The sequence below is a fragment of the Triturus cristatus genome, chromosome 9 (assembly GCF_964204655.1).
Source record: "Triturus cristatus chromosome 9, aTriCri1.1, whole genome shotgun sequence".
Classification (NCBI taxonomy): Eukaryota; Metazoa; Chordata; class Amphibia; order Caudata; family Salamandridae; genus Triturus; species Triturus cristatus.
Window position 1 is genome coordinate 1,274,796,080 of NC_140592.1, and position 20,855 is coordinate 1,274,816,934.

General features: G+C 46.7%; 1 protein-coding gene across 9 annotated transcripts in view; it reads right to left on the reverse strand.

Annotated features, from left to right (window-relative positions):
- RALGAPA1 (Ral GTPase activating protein catalytic subunit alpha 1) overlaps positions 1–20,855 on the reverse strand; it is a 717,351-nt gene that overhangs the window by 576,706 nt on the left and 119,790 nt on the right. For all 9 annotated transcript variants that reach the window (XM_085627452.1, XM_085627453.1, XM_085627449.1 and 6 more), the window contains exons 8-9: positions 6,904–7,042; positions 6,557–6,765 (exon numbers count right to left, since the gene is read on the reverse strand). In XM_085627452.1, coding sequence (XP_085483578.1) covers positions 6,557–6,765; positions 6,904–7,042 — 348 coding nt within the window. The remainder of the gene's footprint in view (positions 1–6,556; positions 6,766–6,903; positions 7,043–20,855) is intronic.

Below are 20,855 nucleotides of genomic sequence, written 5' to 3' on the forward strand. Positions count from 1 at the left end.
ATTTTCGGTAATAGAATACATAAGGCAACAGAGGAAACAAAGAAAGCGAGAAGAGTGGAGAAACATGCAACAATATAGTATAACGTGCGCAATTCAAGAAATATCACAAATCCTGCCTATTTACAATCTAGTAAACTGATCATAACACACATGGGCCTTTAACCACATATAGATTCTTGTCCTTAATTGTGCTTATTTTAATGTTTATAAAGTTAGTATTGTATGTATTATTATGGGAGAATTGTTATTCGTATCTCTTAAATTGTCTATACACACACTGGCATGTATTCACATTTCAATTGGGTATCGTTAATTGTTAATACAAGCTGTTTCAATTGACTTTTTCTATATTTTGTAGATTGTAAATAGGCAGGTCGCCTTTAACATCAGTTTCTATGGTTCAGAGCTATCGTCATTAATTTCAGTGGATTTCACCCACAATAAGATAACATGTTTGTTTTATGGATCTTTATGATCAGTTTACTAGATTGTAAATAGGCAGGATTTGTGATATTTCTTGAATTGCGCACGTTATACTATATTGTTGCATGTTTCTCCACTCTTCTCGCTTTCTTTGTTTCCTCTGTTGCCTTATGTATTCTATTACCGAAAATTCAATATGGCCGCCACTGTCCTTTGCGTTGACTAGTCCCTCTTTCGTTGCACTTGTTTCCCACTTCCCGATTCAATATGGCCGCAACTGTCTCCCGTGTTTATAAGCCCGCCCTCACTTTTGTTTTAACTGCGATCCCGTACTCAACTGGTATCCACGTGTGGATTAACTTCTTGCCCTTTGAACAAACGGACGAATTTGGTAGATATCCGCAGTTACTACCAGGTACTATGATTGACTTGTTTTCGCAGTTTTGAGTTTTTGCGGTATATTAACCGCTGAGTCTAATCTTTCCCACTCGTTACCTTGCAGGCTGCTACATTTCACATTGCCGCGCTGTTTCCGCGCCATTGTTAATACAGTTCTCGACTGTTGCTCATTGTCCGTTAGGGCCAGCATTATTCTTGGTAAGCGCTTTCTTTGCTCATGGTACTACCGTATCAGTGTTCCGTTGGCACATTTTCTTAACACTACGTCTTTCATTTTTTTAGATTGTGGTTCCCCTTGTTTACACTTCTAGATTAATTCTAGAGACTCTAGCTCTTCAAGGTATTTATCCGCCGTTCAGCTTTGGTAGTGGTTTTCGTTTGTTTCTGTGCACGTTCGACTCTGAGTCAGATACGGTGTCTTCCACTTTTCTGTTCATAATCACGCTGCTCTCTTGCCGGGACTACACCCCCTCTTGGTCTTTAAATGACAATTATGAAATTCCCCACTGCTCTATTTTTGTTGCAAGACCCATGTGACGTCAAAATCGCCTTCCTTGAAATTGTCATACTGTTGCTCTTGATCAGTTATCACGCACATGATTGATTGATGTTTTACTTTCAGATATCCCCTGAAGAAGGGCGAACATCACGCCCGAAATGCATTGGGAAAATATGAAAATTGAGCTATACTATTTGTAATATAGTACGCTGTATATATGCATCTTTAATTGCGCTTTGATTTTGATAGAAGTGTGAATAAATCAACACTGCTACAAGAACAAAAGAAGACTCATTCGTTTCACTTTCAAACAACTCATAGATGATTACATGGTGTACTTAATTCCCTGTTGGGTTAAATTGATAATGATGTCTTACTTGTCCTTTACTCATTTTCTGAGTTACATAAGTAGTGCATTCCCTGTCTAGAACATTTTGCTCTAGTCCCTTACACATACTTGTGTGCCATGCCTACAACCCACCGCCTTGGCATAGGTCAGCCACCCCTCTAGCTGGGTGCACAATACCAGTGGGAAGGGTACAGCTGCATAAGCCCTGTACCTCTACAGTGTCTAAGCCAATTCTGAGACTTATTACGTACAGTAATGCCGTTCAGACTATATGGTTCTGGGAGTTTGTCATTACGAACTCCACAGCACCATAATGGCTTTACTGAAAAATGTGAAGTTTGGTATCAAACTTCTCAGCACATTAAGCCCACACTAATGCCAGTTTGGTATTTAAGGAAAAATGCACACAGAGGGCATCTTGGAGATGCCCCCTGAAAAACGATCTAACACTAATGTCCAGGCTGAGTGGCTGCTCACCAGCTACCTCCAACAGGCATGTTTCTGGACTCCTGGGTCGATAGCTTTCTGCTCTCAGCGGTCTGAAAAGGCTTGCCACCTTTGTGAGCTTCCCCAGGCCTTTTGATGCTTCCAGTAACTGGCCCCCACCGTTTCTGACCCCCACTTTGGGTGGGAGAATCAGCGGGAAAACCAAGTGAAGAAGTGAGGTGTGCCCACCTTTGCCAACCCCACCCCTCAGGTGGGGGAGGCGAGGTGAAGCACAACTCTCAGTCCCCGCCATCTTGCAGATGGGGGGACCCAGCCAACCAGAGACAGGCATACGCCCCCTTCCACTGGAGGATGGCATAATAGGGGGGTGTACCTACCCCAAGGAAGGGATCCTTCGGTCCCAACTGTTACCTACCTGTAACGCCCCTAAATCTAGTATTTATGGATAGCCCTGAACCTTGCATCCGCAGACAAGAACAAACCAAGAAGAAGAAGGACCAAAGAAGCTGTGCTAAAGCTAAGAAGAGAAGGACGCCCACTGACTTGGCCCCAGCCCAACCGGCCTGTCCCCACCTCGAACCTGCAGAAGCGAAATCACGGTGTGTCCTGCAGCCAGCAACCTCAAGAACCCTGAGGACCTGCCCTGCCTTCTACAGAAAAGACTCCATCTCCCATGAGCTCCGGATTTGCTCACTCACAGACTCTGGCTCTCACCAAATCCGTGAGTCTGCACCACTCTGCACCCGACGCCCACAGCTCATGTGGCCCAACCCCATGTGGCGGTATCCCCGGCGATCTTGACCTGAGATCTGGTGATCTCCATCCGGCCTCGTATCTCCCAGCAAATCCTGCAGCCTCTTTCTGGAGGATACCCCCGACCGCGACCGGAGATAAGGAAATCACGATGCCTAAAAACACCCCTGCACCTGAAGTCCCACGGCCTTGGGTGGCCCAACAGACAGTGTCCCAGCATCCCCAGGCATCCCAACTTACCTCTCCAACTGGTGGTCACCTCCAGAAGATCTCCGTTCCCGAGCCTGCAGTCTTTGTTGAAACCAGAGTGTGGTACCATGATGTATGTGGGTGTCCCGGGAACCCCTCCCAGTGCAGACAGCCGTAGACTAGGGTGTTCTTTATAACTTGGTTTATTGTAAATAAGGAATCAAAATGTATGCAAAAAGTTTCTTCACAATACAGGGAGTGTTCCAGTGGTGTCCCGGTTCACCCACCATGGTCCTTCCCGGGTTTTCCGGGGGTATCCTTCTCCATGTGGGAAGACGGGATGCCAAAAAGGCAGAGAAATAAGAAAACAAATGTTAGGCCACTGGCCTTTGATACCAGTGCCCTAACAGTGTGGTGCCTATGTGAGGGACCTAGTGATTAGCTGGGTGGGTTTTCAGTCCTGCCCACCAGCTCTTTAAAGAAAAACGTGTAACTGGCACATGCTTGTGACCACGACCCTCCGGGCCGTGGTGATGGGAGATCCAGCCTCCGCAAGTCCCCCAGGAGTACTGGTCTCGAGCACAGTGCTTTGAGAGCATCCCTTGTGGTCTTGACTCGCCTCCTCCTCCTCCGGCTTCACTGGCTCCCCTAGGCTCGACAGTGTCTCTGTGCTGCTTTCCTCCACTTCTCTGCTCACTCCGCTGCCGCTCCTCGTTGTCCTCTCGCGCCGTGGTTCTCCTTCTCCTCCCTGCTCCGGTCGCCGACCAGCTGTGTGTTCCCCTGGCGCTCCTTTTCTCTTCTCCTCATGCATCACGGCCCCGCTAGAGCGTGACTCAACAACTAGCACGTCACCCCCACTTCCTGGTTAGGGTATAGTCGCCATTTTGGAAGTCCCTGGTTTGGTGGAAGTCCCGGGTTCAGCAGACTCATCACACGGAGAATCCCCATTGAAATCAACAGGGCTCCCGACCAAACCAACACCATGGACCCAGCCACCCCTGCGCCACTGCAGGTGTACTTTGAGTGCTAAAACGGATCCCCCGTTGCCCTGAGCTACACCCCAGGAGCTTTGCTCCCACAAACTTGTGGCCAGCTCATGAGCAGCCATCAACCAGAGGCCCCCAATCCTCAATTGGATAACATTGGGCCTCATTACTCTGCACCCAGCCGCCCTAGTGTCGCTGAGGGTATTTTGAGATTGCATCCTTGACCCTGGGGAACCCTGGTTCTTACCCCAGAATACCAACTCCAACCACAAAGTACTTACCTGCTAACCGATAACTTCATTTCTCTCCATCGGAATCCATTGACTGTTTTCCTTGAAAAATGTTCTAAGTGTGGAGTTGGTTTTGTATTGAACTTTGAAAAACTGCAAAGAACTAAACATTGCTTACTTACCTTTCTTTAGAAAATGTCCTAGTGTGATATCTAGGTGTATCACACAGTAGAAAAAGTTATCCAGAAAGTAATCTGCTAAGTAATTCAGAGTAATCTAACAGTAATTTCCATTGTACTGAAAGCATTTACAATTCTGTAACAGAGTCATTTGCGTCCAGCTTGCTCCTATTGTTCAAGCTGCTTGAAAATGATCATATCTGCTTACCGCTGCCAGGCTTGCTTGCTTCTAGGAAATAAAATAACTAAAAGAATATTTAAATACAAAACCAATTGGTCTGAGTTCAATATTTGAGTGTGTGACAAACATTTGCTGAATGAATGTACAACAAATGCTAAACACTACCCTCTGATACTGCCTTACTGCTCGCCCACACTACCACAAATAGAGAGTGAGGTGCTATCTACTTTTACCTCTGCCTACCTTTGGGGTTCCACTCGACTCTGTGTTATGTTATGTTATTTTAATTTGTAAAGCGCGCAGATACTCGGAAGTGTCCCGGCGCTGTATAGCGCTGGGGAACCCATCCTGGCTTTCCCTGTGAGATAGTCCCTACTGGGCATCTCCAAGGTGAAGACCAAGCATCCCCGGCGCTGATGGGGCCGTAAGTGGAGATTAAGCAAGCTGTTGCCCAGAGTTGCTGAGTGTGATCCATGATTAGAGTAGGCACCGAGGTGAGAATTATCGAGTCCGCTGACCTTGGCCCAAGACCCTGCCGCGTCGGGAATCGAACCCTGGTCCTGGGCCGACCTCTGCTTCCGGGTCTGCCGCCTCTAACCATTGAGCCACACCAATCCACTGTGCACACCATACCTCATTTTGGTATAGTATTTACAGAGCCAGCTTCCTACAGTTCAATATGAATCTAACTGAAGGGTAGTGAGGTCTCTGCTGCACACAGTGTATTGGTTACAGTAACTAGCTAGATTCACATAAATTGCATCAAAGGGAAATGCAAACAGCCACCACCCCAAGCTGAAACTATACAATTGCAAAGCAATTGCTAAACTACACAAATTATTCCCTGTGCAATATTAAATTATATATGTCCATATATAATACAAAGAGAAACCAAATTCCAAGAGTAGAAGTTAAGTAATGTCCAATAAATAAACACAGTCTTTATTTTCAGGTTCCGCAAATCCTCTGGAAGACTTGTTAGCTCACAGTTCCGTCATACAGTACAGCCAATTCTGTTTTGAATTTGTACAGTGGTTTTCAGTTAGTACAACCCAACAGCCATCACGTGTTTCGTCAATGGTAAATTGCCAAATGACTTCCTCAGGGCTGGTGTCTCGTTTGTTATTAATTTAGATTCTATGAATACGAGGAGTGTGTACATTATATTTACCGTTCAAGGTCAGTAGCGTTGAACTGATAGTGCTGTAGCATGGAGGTTTTCTTGGTATATTTTTTTGACTCACGGATGGCTATATTTGTGTTTGATTCTAGATTATATTGATGTATAATATGCTCTCTAGAATAAGAGTATGGCATGTATAATATTTTCTGATTTGGTGGTTGGTACTACATACACAATATGGGGATACCTTTATATTTCTCGGTTTCCGTCTTTCATTTTCCTCTTTTTGGTGGAGGCTAAATCAAACTTTACTGAGTAAAGGGAGGTGATGATCATTGGACTATATGTCTATTTTATTACAGCCCTGAGGAAGTCATTTGGCAATTTACCATTGACGAAACACGTGTTGGCTGTTGGGTTGTACGAACTGAAAACGACTGTACAAATTCCTACAGTTGTACATGAGCTTTGACTTAACAAAATGAACAGATAAATACAAAAATGCAGATTAAGTGAACAAAATTCTGCCTGTGCATCTCGTCCAGGGAGATGGAGAGAGCGTAAAAGAGACACATGTCTACCTTTGAGTGACAGTCTGCGTCTGTGAATCCATGAGCAATTATGCCTCTTAATCTAGCGGTCGGTCTTGAAGGTTGTCCTTATCTAGGTTTTGTTTGGATTTGCAGTGCCACAATGTATGCAGCTCTGCACATGTTCATCTATATTAAATCGGTTTTAAGGCATGCATGCATGAACACTGTGGCCTCTGCCCCACAGCGTACCTGCCCCGAAGCATACCTGGATATTCTTTGGCACATTCTCTCCCTCGGTACCCGGGATGTGGGTGCCAATGTGTGGCTTTGGCTCCAGCCAGAAGGACGCAAGCCATCGGATGAAGAGAACGCGACTGCTCAGGAACGGCTCTTTGGTACAGTACACAGCCTCGTTGGTCTCTGCATCCTTCTTTATCATCATGTAATGGGGCTTCGGTCTCATCTGAGGAATATCTGCAGGAAAACAGGCATAGGCTTAAAAATGTAGATTATGCTTATTGAAGCGTTATACAAGGGTAAAGTGGTTGAGGACACATACAAAGCACATGTACAAACATGTTTTACAAGTTTAAAATGGCAGAGCACGCTTACCAAGCACAGGGTTATATACACTGGTCTCTTTGCAGATGTTGGGGAAAATATAAGGCAAGTAATATTTCTTAAACTGCGAGAAAAGGAATGAAAAGCCGCTCTCCTGCTTATCCTTATTTCTCCACTCCAAGCTCCTCACCTGAAACAGAAAGTAAAGTTACTTTTTTATTTGCCTCTATTTGAGAGCAAGACCTCTTACTAAACATTGATTCCTATCTGAAATATTTTCTAATAGTGGACAAGTAATGAGTACAGTGTCTGCTCTTGAAGTATCTCGGAGAGTTCTACAAAATCTATCGCCTTAGTAAGCCAAGACAGAATGAAGTTTTAAAAATGAATGGCCTTTCCCAATAAACATTAATAAAAATATAATTTATTTGTTTTTGCTGATTTTTCCTCTCTATAGTATTGTTTGAACTTGTATCAAACAAGGAAGGCCTTTATCGGCGAACAGTCAAAGAGTACATTAGCGGGCCTGGTCAACAGTGTTTTTTGTCTTACTCCCGGAAACGTAGGAATAAGTCACAGTTAAGTGAGAAACAACTATACAAAGAAAAAGCACTGCAAAAAGAACAGAGGATGAGTCACCCGATGGTAGAACAAGATTGCATCAAACCTCTCACTGATGCATCGTCTCACAGATCCTGCCAAATACTTATACAGTGAATGAGAGATTTAGTGATGCAGGCAGTTGGACTACACTGAAAACGTTATGCACTGTGTAATAGGGAGTTGTACATGCTATTATACAGTCAATTAGATAGTTATACATTTAGTATATTGGTTATAATTCATTTTGCAGTTGTAAGTTTTGAATGCGGTGGTGGCTATTGAATGCCAGCATTTGTTTTTTCATTTCACGACGTATTTGCGGTGAACGTCTGTAAAGTGAACTAGATCACCTCTATATATTTCATGCATGTCAAAACGCAGATTGTTGTTACAGATAGAGCCCATATTATGGTCTCGGAGGAAAGCAGAAACAGTCTTATTAACATGTTTCCTGGCTTTGTCAAACTATGGACAGAATTGATTTGGCAACTTCTATTTCTCTCTTTGGCACATATTCGAGCACACTAAGACAGTGTGAGGGAAAAGTGAGTTTGGTTCTGCAAAAATATTCTACATTAGGATTTCCAGCTCTACCCCAGTCAATGTGCCTAGGTCATTACCACCACGGTGCACAATCATGAGGCGAGGAACTTGGAAATCCACAATGGTTTTAACCAAAGGCAGTAGCTGATGAACCTTCAACTCTCTCAGGCCATACCAACTAATCTCCCCATTTGGCAAACCCAAGTCCCAGTCAATAACTTTGCTTTTTGCAGCTTCTTTAGCTCAATAGACATAGCTGTGGCCCACAATCCACACTCTAAGCATTTTGTAGGAAGGAGGAGCACACAGAACAGGTCCGCAGCTCAATATCACAGTTGGTACTATGAAGGACGGTGAAAATGCATGTGGGCCGGTGGTTTGAAAAAACCTTGAAATCTGATTGGATGAAGGGAATATGCAGGTGAATGAAAGTAGGTTTCATTTGGTAATAATTAGTAAATAGATGTGTCATTGGTTCTGGTAAATATAAAAAAAAATGTGATACAGAATTGGATATGCTTTACAGTATGTGCAGTAAACCACGCCTGCTGTAGTTCATTTTGTAACTAGTATGGACCTTCAAAGTGTGTTATGAATTTGTGAACAACTGGTTCTAGTGGGTTTCTATGGAGAATCTGCAGAGGGTGTATTGGGGGAAGGGTGTTAAAGAAACAGGCATTAATTTTAAAAAAAATTGAGAGCTTTGGGTTCCCTGTTTTATAAGGTAGGTAAGATTCCCTAGTGAGGATATTCCAAGAAAGTGTAGTACAGTGATAGAAATATAAACGTATTAAGGGAAGAAGGATTTCGGACTCTTGTTTATTTTGTGAATTAATCGCGATTATCGTGTTTATGGACACAAAGGCATGCATTTTGGACTACCTCCAAACAGGAGTGAAAGGGTTGTTGTATTCCGCTTTAGGTGTCTGTATATAGGTTTTCCTGAAACATGTCCTTATACAGGCACAATTCGCATTGCCCTTGTATAGGCATAATATCTCAGTTCTTATTTAGGCATTAGCCATGCTATCCAAATACAGGCATGGTCACCTACATCCGTTCACCCCAACGTCACAACGAGTTCTTAGAAACCAGACCATTAAGCTCTTGGGAGTTCCCCTAGCACAGGATTATTGATTTCTCCAAGAACCCATTTATTATGCATGAACTACTATTCCTTCAGGGTTCATTCCTGACGTCTTCCTCTGCCCGACTTTACGTCAATGCTAAAATTCCAAGGCACTTACCAGGTATAGATATACCTTCCCTTGTCCAAGCAAGTGGGAGGAGACCTCAACTTCAGAGGAGGCCGTGTCCCGGCCTGACGCACTGACAAGAGACGCTGTCATCCCTGCTTGCAGAGAATCCAGTTTCCAGCGTTCTGACTCCCTTTGCGGGGTGTTAGAGTTCGAGACCCGGAAAGAGATTCCCACCTCTCTCATTCTCAAAGTATGGAGCTGACTAGAACCTAGAGGGACTCTTGGCATACCAGACTATATCATACCATACTGTAGAATACATCACCTACTTCTTACCTTGTACTACACTTAGGTTAGGTACACTGGGGTAGAACTAGTTAGAGAAGCATCTCATAAGTACTCGCATTTTTAGCTTATGTTATTTATGTATATGAATATATGTGTCATAGCTAAAAGATAATGCTAGCGCAGTATTAATTCTATCTACTGCTTACGCTGTACATAATATATCTCGCATACGGTCTTACGATTGTAACAGCTCATATCTCTTACACGAGAAACAAGACTGTTCAATAAATCCTTTTATTGAAACGCCCATCTATTCTTTCTGTGTAACTCTGAAGAAACTAAGCATGCACGATTAGCTGAGTGAAACTGTTATCCGTTTCCATGATTCTGAGAGTGTTCAGATTCTAAAGGGAAACAAAGTTGTCATGTTTATGCGGTTGCCAGAAACTACTCTCTTATTGTTTACAAGGAGTTTCTAGTGGCTTCTGAGTTAGCGGTCACAAAGTAATTAAGTTTAAAGTACTCGATAGGGGCATACTGACCTCAGTCCTATGCTAAATCTATAGGGTATATTGTTCCAATGCGCAGAGCCTATTAGGGAAATAGGAACTACACTACATGGCGCCCACGTTTGGTAAGACACTAATTTAACGCTAGATACGGAGTAGCTCGGTCGTGCTTTTCTGAGACCCTTACTCACATACTCCATAAGACGTCTGGAGTGGGTAGGGTTAAGTATCCGCCAAAGCTAAATAGGACAAAAATCCTATGTATTGGCTGTTTGGTTTGTTCAATGTTGAAGGATGGAGTAGTTTCTTTTCTGTAACTCCAGTTCTGTAGTAGGGGTATCTCTGTTATAGTCATAATCTAGTGAATAGTCCCGCCCATGTGCGCGGACCCCGGAGCAATAAAAAATAATCTCTAAAAGGTGACAAATCATGCAGACCTGCATACACCTTTAAGAGAGAATTTAATTTAAAGACAGATAATGCAGCCTATACCCACAGGCTACACTGTCCAGTACTTCAACTAGAATTCCACCAAAATCCACAAACAGCACTGCCTGTCCAGTTTTTCTCCCCATAGGAAAAAACCCTGCCTCTACCAGCAAAAGCCTCTGGAATGATAGAGAGGAAGGAGTGGACAGACAAGCCCCATAGGCTGCCATTATGTGGCTTGGAACAGGATACTGTGCCTTTAAGAAAACTTTCCAGTTTTCCAGAACTTTCCCCAGTATCCCAGAATGCCCAGCAGGTCCCATTTACTTTCAGTTCTTTTTGAAGGCGTAGCACGCCAGACCTGTAGCATTCTCCATATGAATAAGTATCTCTCCACCGGGGAGGAGGGCGGGCGCTTATGACTATAACAGAGATACCCCTACTACAGAACTGGAGTTACAGAAAAGAAACTACTCCTTCTGTAGTAGGGGATCTCTGTGTATAGTCATAATCTAGTGAATAGAATGGCAAGCCCATCCCCACACAACAAAAGCGGTGGAGAACACATAAGACACAGCCACTACTGTGCGAACAAATTTCGCAGCGAAGCCTGCCCAACCTGAGCATCTGCCCTGGCATCCGAGTCCAGACAGTAATGCGCAGCAAAGGTATGGACCGACTTCCAAGTGGCCGCCTTACAGATTTCCGCAATCGGAACATTACGCAGCAAAGCCGTCGTGGCAGCTTTGCCCCTGGTGGAATGAGCCTTAGGTTTACCCCCTAAGGTCTTATTAGCCTTTTGATAACACAACTGTATGCAGGACACAATCCACCGAGAGATGGACTGCTTAGAGGTCGCAAGACCAGTCCTGACTGAGCCATAATTAACAAACAATTGGTCAGACCTACGGATATCCTTGGTCTTATCCAGATAAAATTTCAACACCCTTCGGACATCCAGGGAATGGAGAGCCCTTTCCGCTGGTGAAGAGGGATTCTGAAAGAACGTAGGTAAAGTTATGGTCTGATTGACATGAAAGTCAGAGATAACCTTAGGAAGGAACTTAGGGTGAGTACGCATCACAACCTTAGCAGCATGAAACACAGTATAAGGTTCTTGACAACATAATGCCTGAAGTTCACTCACCCTGCGGGCCGATGTAATGGCCACTAGGAACGCCGCCTTCCAGGATAGGTGCTGCAATGAAGCCTTGTGAATAGGTTCAAAAGGCTCTCTCATCAGTCTGGACAGCACCACATTCAAGTCCCAAGAAGGCGAGGGAAGTCTGACAGGAGGGAACACCTTCTTCAAGCCTTCCAAAAAATCCTTGACCACAGGAATCTGAAAGAAGGACGTCTGTGAAGGGCACTTCCTGTAAGCAGTCAAAGCAGCCAGATGAACCTTAATGGAATGGAAATTAAGGCCAGACTGCGCCAGATGCAAAAGGTATGGAAGGATGACATCTTCCTTACATGTTGTCGGATCAAAGTTCTTGGACTTACACCAGATACAGAACCTCTTCCACTTGTAAGCATAGGATGTCCTAGTGGAAGGTCGCTTAGACTCCTTCAGAATGTCCATACAATCGTCTGGTAGATTCAGATGACCGTATTGCACTATTTCAGGAGCCATGCCGCCAAACTCAAAGATGAGAGGTTGGGGTGCACCATCCGCCCCCCGAACTTCGTGAGAAGGTCCGGCCTGCACGGCAACCGCATGTGAGGAAGGAGAGACCGGTGAAGAAGGTCCGTGAACCACCACTGCCTGGGCCACTCCGGGGCGATCAGGATCATCCGCGCCCTGGACTGGGACAGCTTGATGAGCACCGCCGGAATCAGGGGAATGGGTGGAAAAGCGTACAGAAAGCTGTTCGACCAATCGATCCATAGCGCATTCCCCAGCGTCCCCCGCTGGTAGTACCTGGATGCGAAGTCTCGGCATTTGCTGTTTTCGGCGGTGGCGAACAGATCTACGTCTGGAGTCCCCCACCTTGCGAAGACTTCTCCTAGTACTTCGTCGTTTATGACCCATTCGTGGTTTTCCTGAATCAGCCTGCTCAAGGCGTCCGCCTGAGCATTCTGCACCCCTGGCAGATGCGTGGCCGTGATCGTCAATCCTCGGGCCAGCAGCCAGAGCCAGATCGCCTGCGCCTCCTGCGACAGAGTGCGCGATCTCGACCCCCCCTGCTTGTTGAGGTAATACATCGTGGTTGTATTGTCCGTCTGTATCAGCAGCGAGTTGGTCTGGAAGGACGGAAGGAAAGCCTTCAGTGCCAGGAAGACAGCTCTGAGTTCCAGGAAATTGATGTGGTACGTCGATTCCAAAGGAGACCACTTCCCCTGAATCTGCAGGTCCCCGGAATGCGCACCCCAGCCCTGGAGAGAAGCATCCGTCACCACATTCGTCGTGGGAATGTCCTTGTGGAAGGGAACCCCCTTGAGGAGGTTTTCCGCCGAACACCACCACTTCAGAGACTGACGAGCATGTAGAGACAGTCGGATCTTGTCGTCCCAAGAACCTGTCTTCTGATCCCACTGATCCTCCAAGCACTCCTGCAGTGGTCGCATCTGTAGACGTGCGTGCGGAGTGAGGAAGATACAGGAGGCCATCGATCCCAGTAGAGACGACACCTTCCTCACAGTCGTCGATGGAGCAGTCCTGAGGTCCTGAGCCTTCCGAAGGAGTGATAACCGTCTCTCCTCCGAAGGAGACACGCTTGCTGACCGCGTATCTATGGAGGCCCCCAGGTACTGTATGCACTGTACCGGAGATGGGACTGATTTGGACATGTTGACGTGTAACCCCAGCTTGTTCAAGAGCTCGCACGTCCAACGGAAGTGTTCTTGCGCTTCCTCGAAGGATGACGCCTTGATCAGCCAATCGTCCAGATACGGGTAGACAAACACCTTGTTCCTCCGCAAGTGTGCCGCCACCACCGCCATGCACTTCGAAAAAGTCCTGGGAGCAGACTTTAGCCCGAATGGCAGTACTGTGTATTGATAGTGATTGGCGCCGACTTGGAATCGCAGGAACTTCCTGTGCTTCTGTGCTATGGGCACATGGAAGTACGCATCCTGTAGATCTATGGCACAGAGCCAGTCTCCCCGTTGCAGCTGAGGGTAAATCTGGTGCAACGATAGCATGCGAAACTTTTCTCTGCGAATCCACTTGTTTGCTTGTCGCAAATCCAGAATGGGCCTGAACTCGTTCTTGTCTTTCTTGCGAACGAGGAAGAACCGAGAGTACAGACCTCTTCCCCTTTGAGACAAAGGTACTTCTACCGCCTTTTTTCTCAACAAGATGTCTGCCTCCGCCTGGAGCTCCCTCAGCTGGAAGCGAGAGCTGACCGGCGGAATCGCTGGAGGCGGGCTGATGAACCGAAGACTGTATCCATTGCAAACAATATTCAGCACCCACTTGTCCTGAGTAATTTTTCTCCACTCTGCCGGAAAAAATCGAATGCTTCCCCCCACTGGAGTGGGTAACGGTTGAGGGGGAAGTAACAGCTCAGGGCCGAGACCCGGCCGGGCCCTTGTTTGTGGTAGTAGCCTGCTGGCCACCTCTACCCCTCTGGCGCTTCTGGAAGGGCTTGCGGAACTGCTGCTGCTGATCGTTTGGTTAGAAACCAGCATGCCTTCGCGCACCGTCTCCAAGAAGTCCTCCTTCTTGTCTCGTGGCAGGAGGTCCGCATATTGCTGCAGGGATTCCCACAGGGCCCAGTCGTAACGGCCCAACAACGCCCCTGCACTCGCCGCCTTCATCGTGGTGGCAGCGGTACCACACACCTTCCTGCCCGCAGAGTCCAGCCAGCGGCTTTCCTTGTCCGGTGGCACCGTGGAGGCCGGGGCGGTCGCATGTTGTTTTCTCGCCGCCGTCACGATAACCGAATCCGGTTTCGGGTCCCCTCTCAAGAATGACGGATCCGACTCCGGGGCCCTATATTTCTTCATGAGCCTGGACGGAGCGGCCTTCGCTGTTGCGGGAGTGAGGAACAGTTCCAAAGCTGGTTCCACCAGTCCAGGCACGAGAGGCAGGAGGGGGCGAGACAAGTGTCTTTTATGAAGCGTCTCAAATATCACGGACGTCGTGGGTGTTGGAACCGTCACCGTGATATTCAGCTTCGCAGCCCCTCGCAACAGCACCTCCTGGAACGAGACCAAGTCGTCCACCGGCGACACCCTAGTCCCCGGGGAGTCCGACAGCGTCGGGGAAAGGTCCCTGTCCGAGGAGCGCGACCTGGACCTATACCTTCTGCGGCGTCGTCTAGAGTCTGACGAGGATCGCCCTCGGCTCCGCGATCGTCGCCTCCTGTGAGAGCGGGAGCGCGACCTCTTCGGCTTAGGCCTGTCCGCCGGTCTCGCTGGTCCAGGCGACCGTGGGCGTCGTGGCTTCGGGGTCCCTTGCGGCGGAGTCGGGTACCGTGGAAGGGAAACCGACCTCGGGGGGACCGGCGGCGGCACCGCAGGAGTGCTTGGCAGCAACAGAGGCCGGGGTGGCGGAGACAGAGTCCGCGGCCGCGGAGGAGGCGGTGGAGGAAGTGGAGACGGTGGTGGAGGAGGTGGCGGTGGTGGTGGTGGAGGAGGAGGCGGTGGCAGAGGTGGGAGAGGAGGAGGCGACGGAGACCTCCGAGGCGGGGTATACACCACTGAGTACACCGATCCCGGCGACTCTCTCTTCCTCGACCTCGACCTCGACCTGTGCCTCGACGGCGATCTTCGCGGCGTCGATCTCCTCCTCGGCGTCGACTTATGCCTCGACGGCGACCTCCGCCTCGACGGCGACCTCCGCCTCGACGGCGACCTACGCCTCGACGGCGACCTTCGCCTCGACGGCGACCTTCGCCTCGACGGCGACCCTCGCCTCGACGGCGACCTCCGCCTCGACGGCGATCTCCGCCTCAACGGCGATCTCCGCCTCGATGGCGATCTTCGCCTCGACGGCGATCTTCGCCTCGACGGCGATCTTCGCTTTCTCGACGTCGATCTCCTTCTCTTCATCGACGGCGAGTTGCGATCCCTCGACGCCGAACGCCGACGCCGGGTCTTCTCTCGACGTCGACCGCTGGACGCAGTCGAAGACGGCGTCGTCGCCGACGACGCCGATGTAGTCGACGGCGGCCTATTCAGGTCCCTCGACGGCGATCGTCGACGCCGCTTCTCCCCAGAGCCCTGGGGAGACGGCGAACAGACGGTGGTCATCCTCCTCGACGTCGCCGTCGACGCCCTCGACGTCGACGGGGAGCGGGAGCGCTTACTGGTCTTCCTGCCCCTGGGGAGCCCCCCAGAGGCCTCAGCATGGGCCAAATCAGCCCCTCCAGACCCACCTGGTGCCTTCAGTCTTCGCTCCTCCAGAGCTTGAAGCCTGCTCTTCATCCTGTCCCTCAGGGTTCTTGCTGAAAACGAGTGGCAGATGGTACAGCTTTCAGGCACGTGGGACTGGGGAAGGCAAGCTATGCACACCTCGTGTGGGTCAGTTTTAGCCTTCTTTCGACCACATTCCGGGCACTTGTCGAACAAGCCAGGCATGTTGACAGTACCAGCTACTAAACACAAGAAAAAGTGACAAAAATTGCCAAAATCTCAATGAAAAACCTTGAAAAAGGTAGAGCTCAATGCTCCAGGGTCCTGCTAGCAGGAGCCGGAAAAAAGAACTGAAAGTAAATGGGACCTGCTGGGCATTCTGGGATACTGGGGAAAGTTCTGGAAAACTGGAAAGTTTTCTTAAAGGCACAGTATCCTGTTCCAAGCCACATAATGGCAGCCTATGGGGCTTGTCTGTCCACTCCTTCCTCTCTATCATTCCAGAGGCTTTTGCTGGTAGAGGCAGGGTTTTTTCCTATGGGGAGAAAAACTGGACAGGCAGTGCTGTTTGTGGATTTTGGTGGAATTCTAGTTGAAGTACTGGACAGTGTAGCCTGTGGGTATAGGCTGCATTATCTGTCTTTAAATTAAATTCTCTCTTAAAGGTGTATGCAGGTCTGCATGATTTGTCACCTTTTAGAGATTATTTTTTATTGCTCCGGGGTCCGCGCACATGGGCGGGACTATTCACTAGATTATGACTATACACAGAGATCCCCTACTACAGAAACAGTGTTCCAAAATATTGTGCACCTTATCTTTGTTTCCTTGAAACTTGTTCTACATTCTTTCAAAAACAATGTTCCTTAATGGGGATACTAACACGGAACGGTGTAGCTGCGGCTGACCCAATCGTAACAGCTTTCAATTTTACAGGTTTAAATGAAACCGATAAGGGGGTTATAAACATCCCTCCAAACTTAAGGAGAGCCATCACTCTAGTAGAGCAGTTTTCGTGATAGAGGCACACAAATCTTTTCAGACAGAGGTATTCTATTCATGGATAGTATTCCCAGAATCAAATCCAGTAACACACTTGTTTCACTTCTTCAAAGAAGATGATCCACCTGCGGAATATATTCCTTTCGAGGATATTGAAATTCCACTCACATACCAGGAGCATGAGCTCTGGTTTAAAGGCGACCTAAAACATCACAAAAACATTACCAGGCTCGGTCCACTAGGTAGACCATGAGCAATATGGCGATTTTAGCCGGCTACACACCCCATCCTGACATCGAAGAGATGTCACACGAGGAATTACTTACTCAACTACAAGAGTTAATAAATATTTAATGCAGACTTTCACAGTCCAACCACCAATAACCATTCCAAATCAAACCCCTCAACAGGGGTATACACTAAAACTTACTCCACAGACTTTAAACACAGTCATGGGTAAAATGCCCACAAAATGTGAACAAATCCCATTCTGAATAGCCCAAAAAATTACTCAAATCGAAGCGGTATTTCCAAATACTAGCCCTTATGAGAAACACAGAATCCTAACAATCTGTTTACCAATGGGGATCACACCACATCTGGAAGACTGCACCACTTGGGGAACAGTCTTTGCTGCCATCTATACTAAAACACATGGTGTTCCGTCTATTGCGGTAATACCAGCTGTCCTGAAACAAATTCAAAATAAATACGGGGCAGAGTCTGCTCTGAATTTAGGTATGAAATTACTGAAAAACTTCGACCAGGTCTCATCAATAATATTATCTAATATTAAAGGGGAGGCAGCTTCAGTGGCAATCCGCCAACGCTTAAGGGAATTTGATGTAACAGAACATCAACATGAACTACCCAAAATAATAGAAAAATCTTATGCAGAATTAGGCAGAAACAGTTTGGGTAAAAAACCTTTGAAGCCAAAACTGTCTGAAGGTCCTGAGAAGGACTCTATTAAACAAAATCCTACATCTTCTAAAAAGAAGTGGGAAATTAATAAACAAAATTCAAAAGAGAAACGTTCTCAATCCCGAGGTAGGTCTCCTCAAAAGGAGCCCTATGAAAGTAGGTATAACCTCAAGAATAGGGATAATTTAAGAAAACCTAACATGTATCAGGATATTGATACACGTTCCTCTCATACCTTTCAGATATCGTCACAGACATCAGAAAGAAGAGGACGGTCAGATCACAAAGAAGAGCGCGTGAAGTTCAAAGACTATCAACACGTTCAGAAAAATAAATCAAAACCTCAATTCACCAAAAAGAAGGTAGCAGGTCTGAAGATCAGACATGCCGAGAATACTGAGAACACAGCTCAAGAACGGAGAATGGGCTCAGACAATGATGGACACTGCTGCAGAAGTAACAATAGCTCGTCAAAACCTGAAGGAACTTCTGGAGATAGTGGACTTGGATGAGTACATCCCAGTAGAGACTGTAGACACCAGGGTTAGTACTCCACAAAAGTTATATGAAATAACACTCCGGATGGAGGGAAACATACCAAGAAAAGTGAAAGCACTCTTTTGGGAGAAACTTTCAAGGGGTTATGATCGGTGATGCCTGTAAGGCACGCGCTTGCGCACGTGCGCACTGTAACTTCCCCAAGCACGCAAACTGAATTGCGAAGCGCGCATATTTAACAAATCATGCAATTGACGGTTTGCAGCTGCTTCTAATAACGTGAAGCTGCATGAAAAAATGGTCACTTGCATGTTGGAGAACCAGAGACAATATAGTGTGAAGAAGTAGCTCACTGTGGAAGAGGTAGGGGCGGGAGAGGGGGCCTGCAGAGAGTCAAACGCATCGCTGGCCATAATCGGAAGACTGGGACTGCAGAAAGAAACTTTGATTGTTGTGGGGGCTGGTGTCGTTGTGATGTGATTGCAAGAGGTGTGATGAAAATGGGAGGAGGGCAAGGGGTTGATGGGGTGGTAACAATTACTGAGATAGGGCTGTCACAAGGTGCACACATGCCACTGGCTTCATAAGTTTTGCTGATATAGGCGATAGCTACAGGGATTTACAGGCAGAAGTGGCGACTCTGCTAAATGTATTTTTAACTGCCATGCATCAATTGGCATTATTTTAAGACCTGGTAAAAGTGTTAAGTTTAAAATGTTCTGTGTATTCTTCGTGTTTATGTGTCTTTTGCGGAGCATGGCGTGTGCAACACATGCTTTTTGACGTTTTACATTCTTGTCCTCCTAAAGGACAAATTTGCAAGTACACATTTTCTAAGCCAATATAAACTGTAAAACCCAGGTGCGCTTTTACTTTTATTACTTATTATGAGACCTTCGGCTTTCAATATGTGCAGTAGGTTTGTTCCTTGCTCTTTATTAATACCTAGCTGTTTCATTCCTCTTTGAAACCACCCTCAATGCTCCCACCACACACAGGAACATTTACATCACTTCCTTGGAAGTGGTAAAGCATCTCCATAGCAATGCCTATATAATCAGGCCCTTAGCAGCTAATCACGCCCCTTACTCCTTTTGGTGTTGTCTGCCCGAGAAACCCAGAAATCTTAGTGGTGTGTCAGACTTACATTTAATACCCGTGGACTTCTTGTTCCCCTTTGTAAGCACTGTCCTGTCAGCCTGAGGTGCGCACATTCTTCCAGAACTCAACAGGGCGAGGGTCTGTGGTAATAGTAAATGTGTTGTTGCCAGGTGGGCACGGTGAACGCCTGCCTGTTTCACTAACCAGCCTTAGGAGAAGGGGCCCTGGAGGAAAACAAAGTGCCTGTGAACCAATACAGAAGTGCAACCGTGTTTGGGTGAAAAGAGTCGGGGTGGAAGTTTCAATAAATAGAAACATTAGATCACAGATTCCAAGTGTTTTAAGCTCTTCAGAGCATGGCCCGTCATGTTTTCTTTTTGTTTTGTGTATTAATGCCCATGAATATTGTTTTGAGTTTTATTTTTACTAAACCCTCAAATACTAGTGGGTATCTTGGCCGTAGCCAAAATAAGGCAGAGAGTGTAAACAGATAATTTCTGAGCAGCTTACAAAAAGTAAGCAAATGGGGTGCTGAATGGATAGAAGGTAAAAAGGGAAGCAGACTATTTCAGGTTAGGGCAATGGCTGTGGAGAGAGCAAGGCTGCCCATGCATGGTTTTGTGGAGGAGGAGCCATCACAAAAAGAGTTAGAAGAACTTGAGAGGTGAACAGGCTCTAATCACAAACAGCGTTTAGTAGTACTTTAGTGGTGCTACAATAGTACTACACAATGCTATTCACAAACCTCCGAGCGTGAATCTCCCCTCGCCTATCTTTTCTGTACGCAAGATCCTCACTTATCAAAGTTTACTACTAAGTTGTACATGTGAGAGGGGTCAGGAGAGTGGCTGGAAAAAGGGGATACTTACTGTTAAATGGGACGGGTTTAGGGAGGAGTAAGGAGGGTTTGGGGAGGCCTGGGAAGGGGTTTCAGGAAAGACATATACAGAAAAAGTACGGAGGCCCAAATACCTGAGAAGGTAAGATTTGATTTTCTAAAGACACCCAGGGTATTTGAAGTGTAGTACCGGACATGTAAGTGCTACAAACGTTTTAGGGTCATTTGGCAAATGCAGAAAGTGCTAGGATTGTGTGGTTTGTGTCACTGTGCATCGTCTTAAGGCCACCATGGTCCTATATATTTATACAGACATACCCTTATATCAATGACCTAACTCAGGATGTACATTAATTTTATTGCATGGGATTACTCTGAGATCGAGACCTACTACCACTACTTTAAATAAGCCTTGACCTCTCAATGTAGATACGTTTGGAGAAGCAAGTGAACAAGAGCAGTAACTTGCTTACCCTGTTGCAGCTCAGTAATACCTAAGGTCCTATGACACCCCTGTTAGCAGACAAAACCCATCATTGTTACGGCTGAGTAAACACCGACTGCCATTCGGCAAAGGCATCAGATTGAGTCACATGGATTAGCTCTGCAGAGGTCTCCATCTGTCAAGGGGGGAAGAGTACTCAGCCCTTATCGATGGCCCTTTATTTCTTAGCTTTCCTTGCAGGGGAGTGGTAATCAGATGTTGGCATAGTTTTGAGAGCAGGAGAAGTGGCTTGAAAAGTAATATTTTGTTAAGGCTCCCTGCCC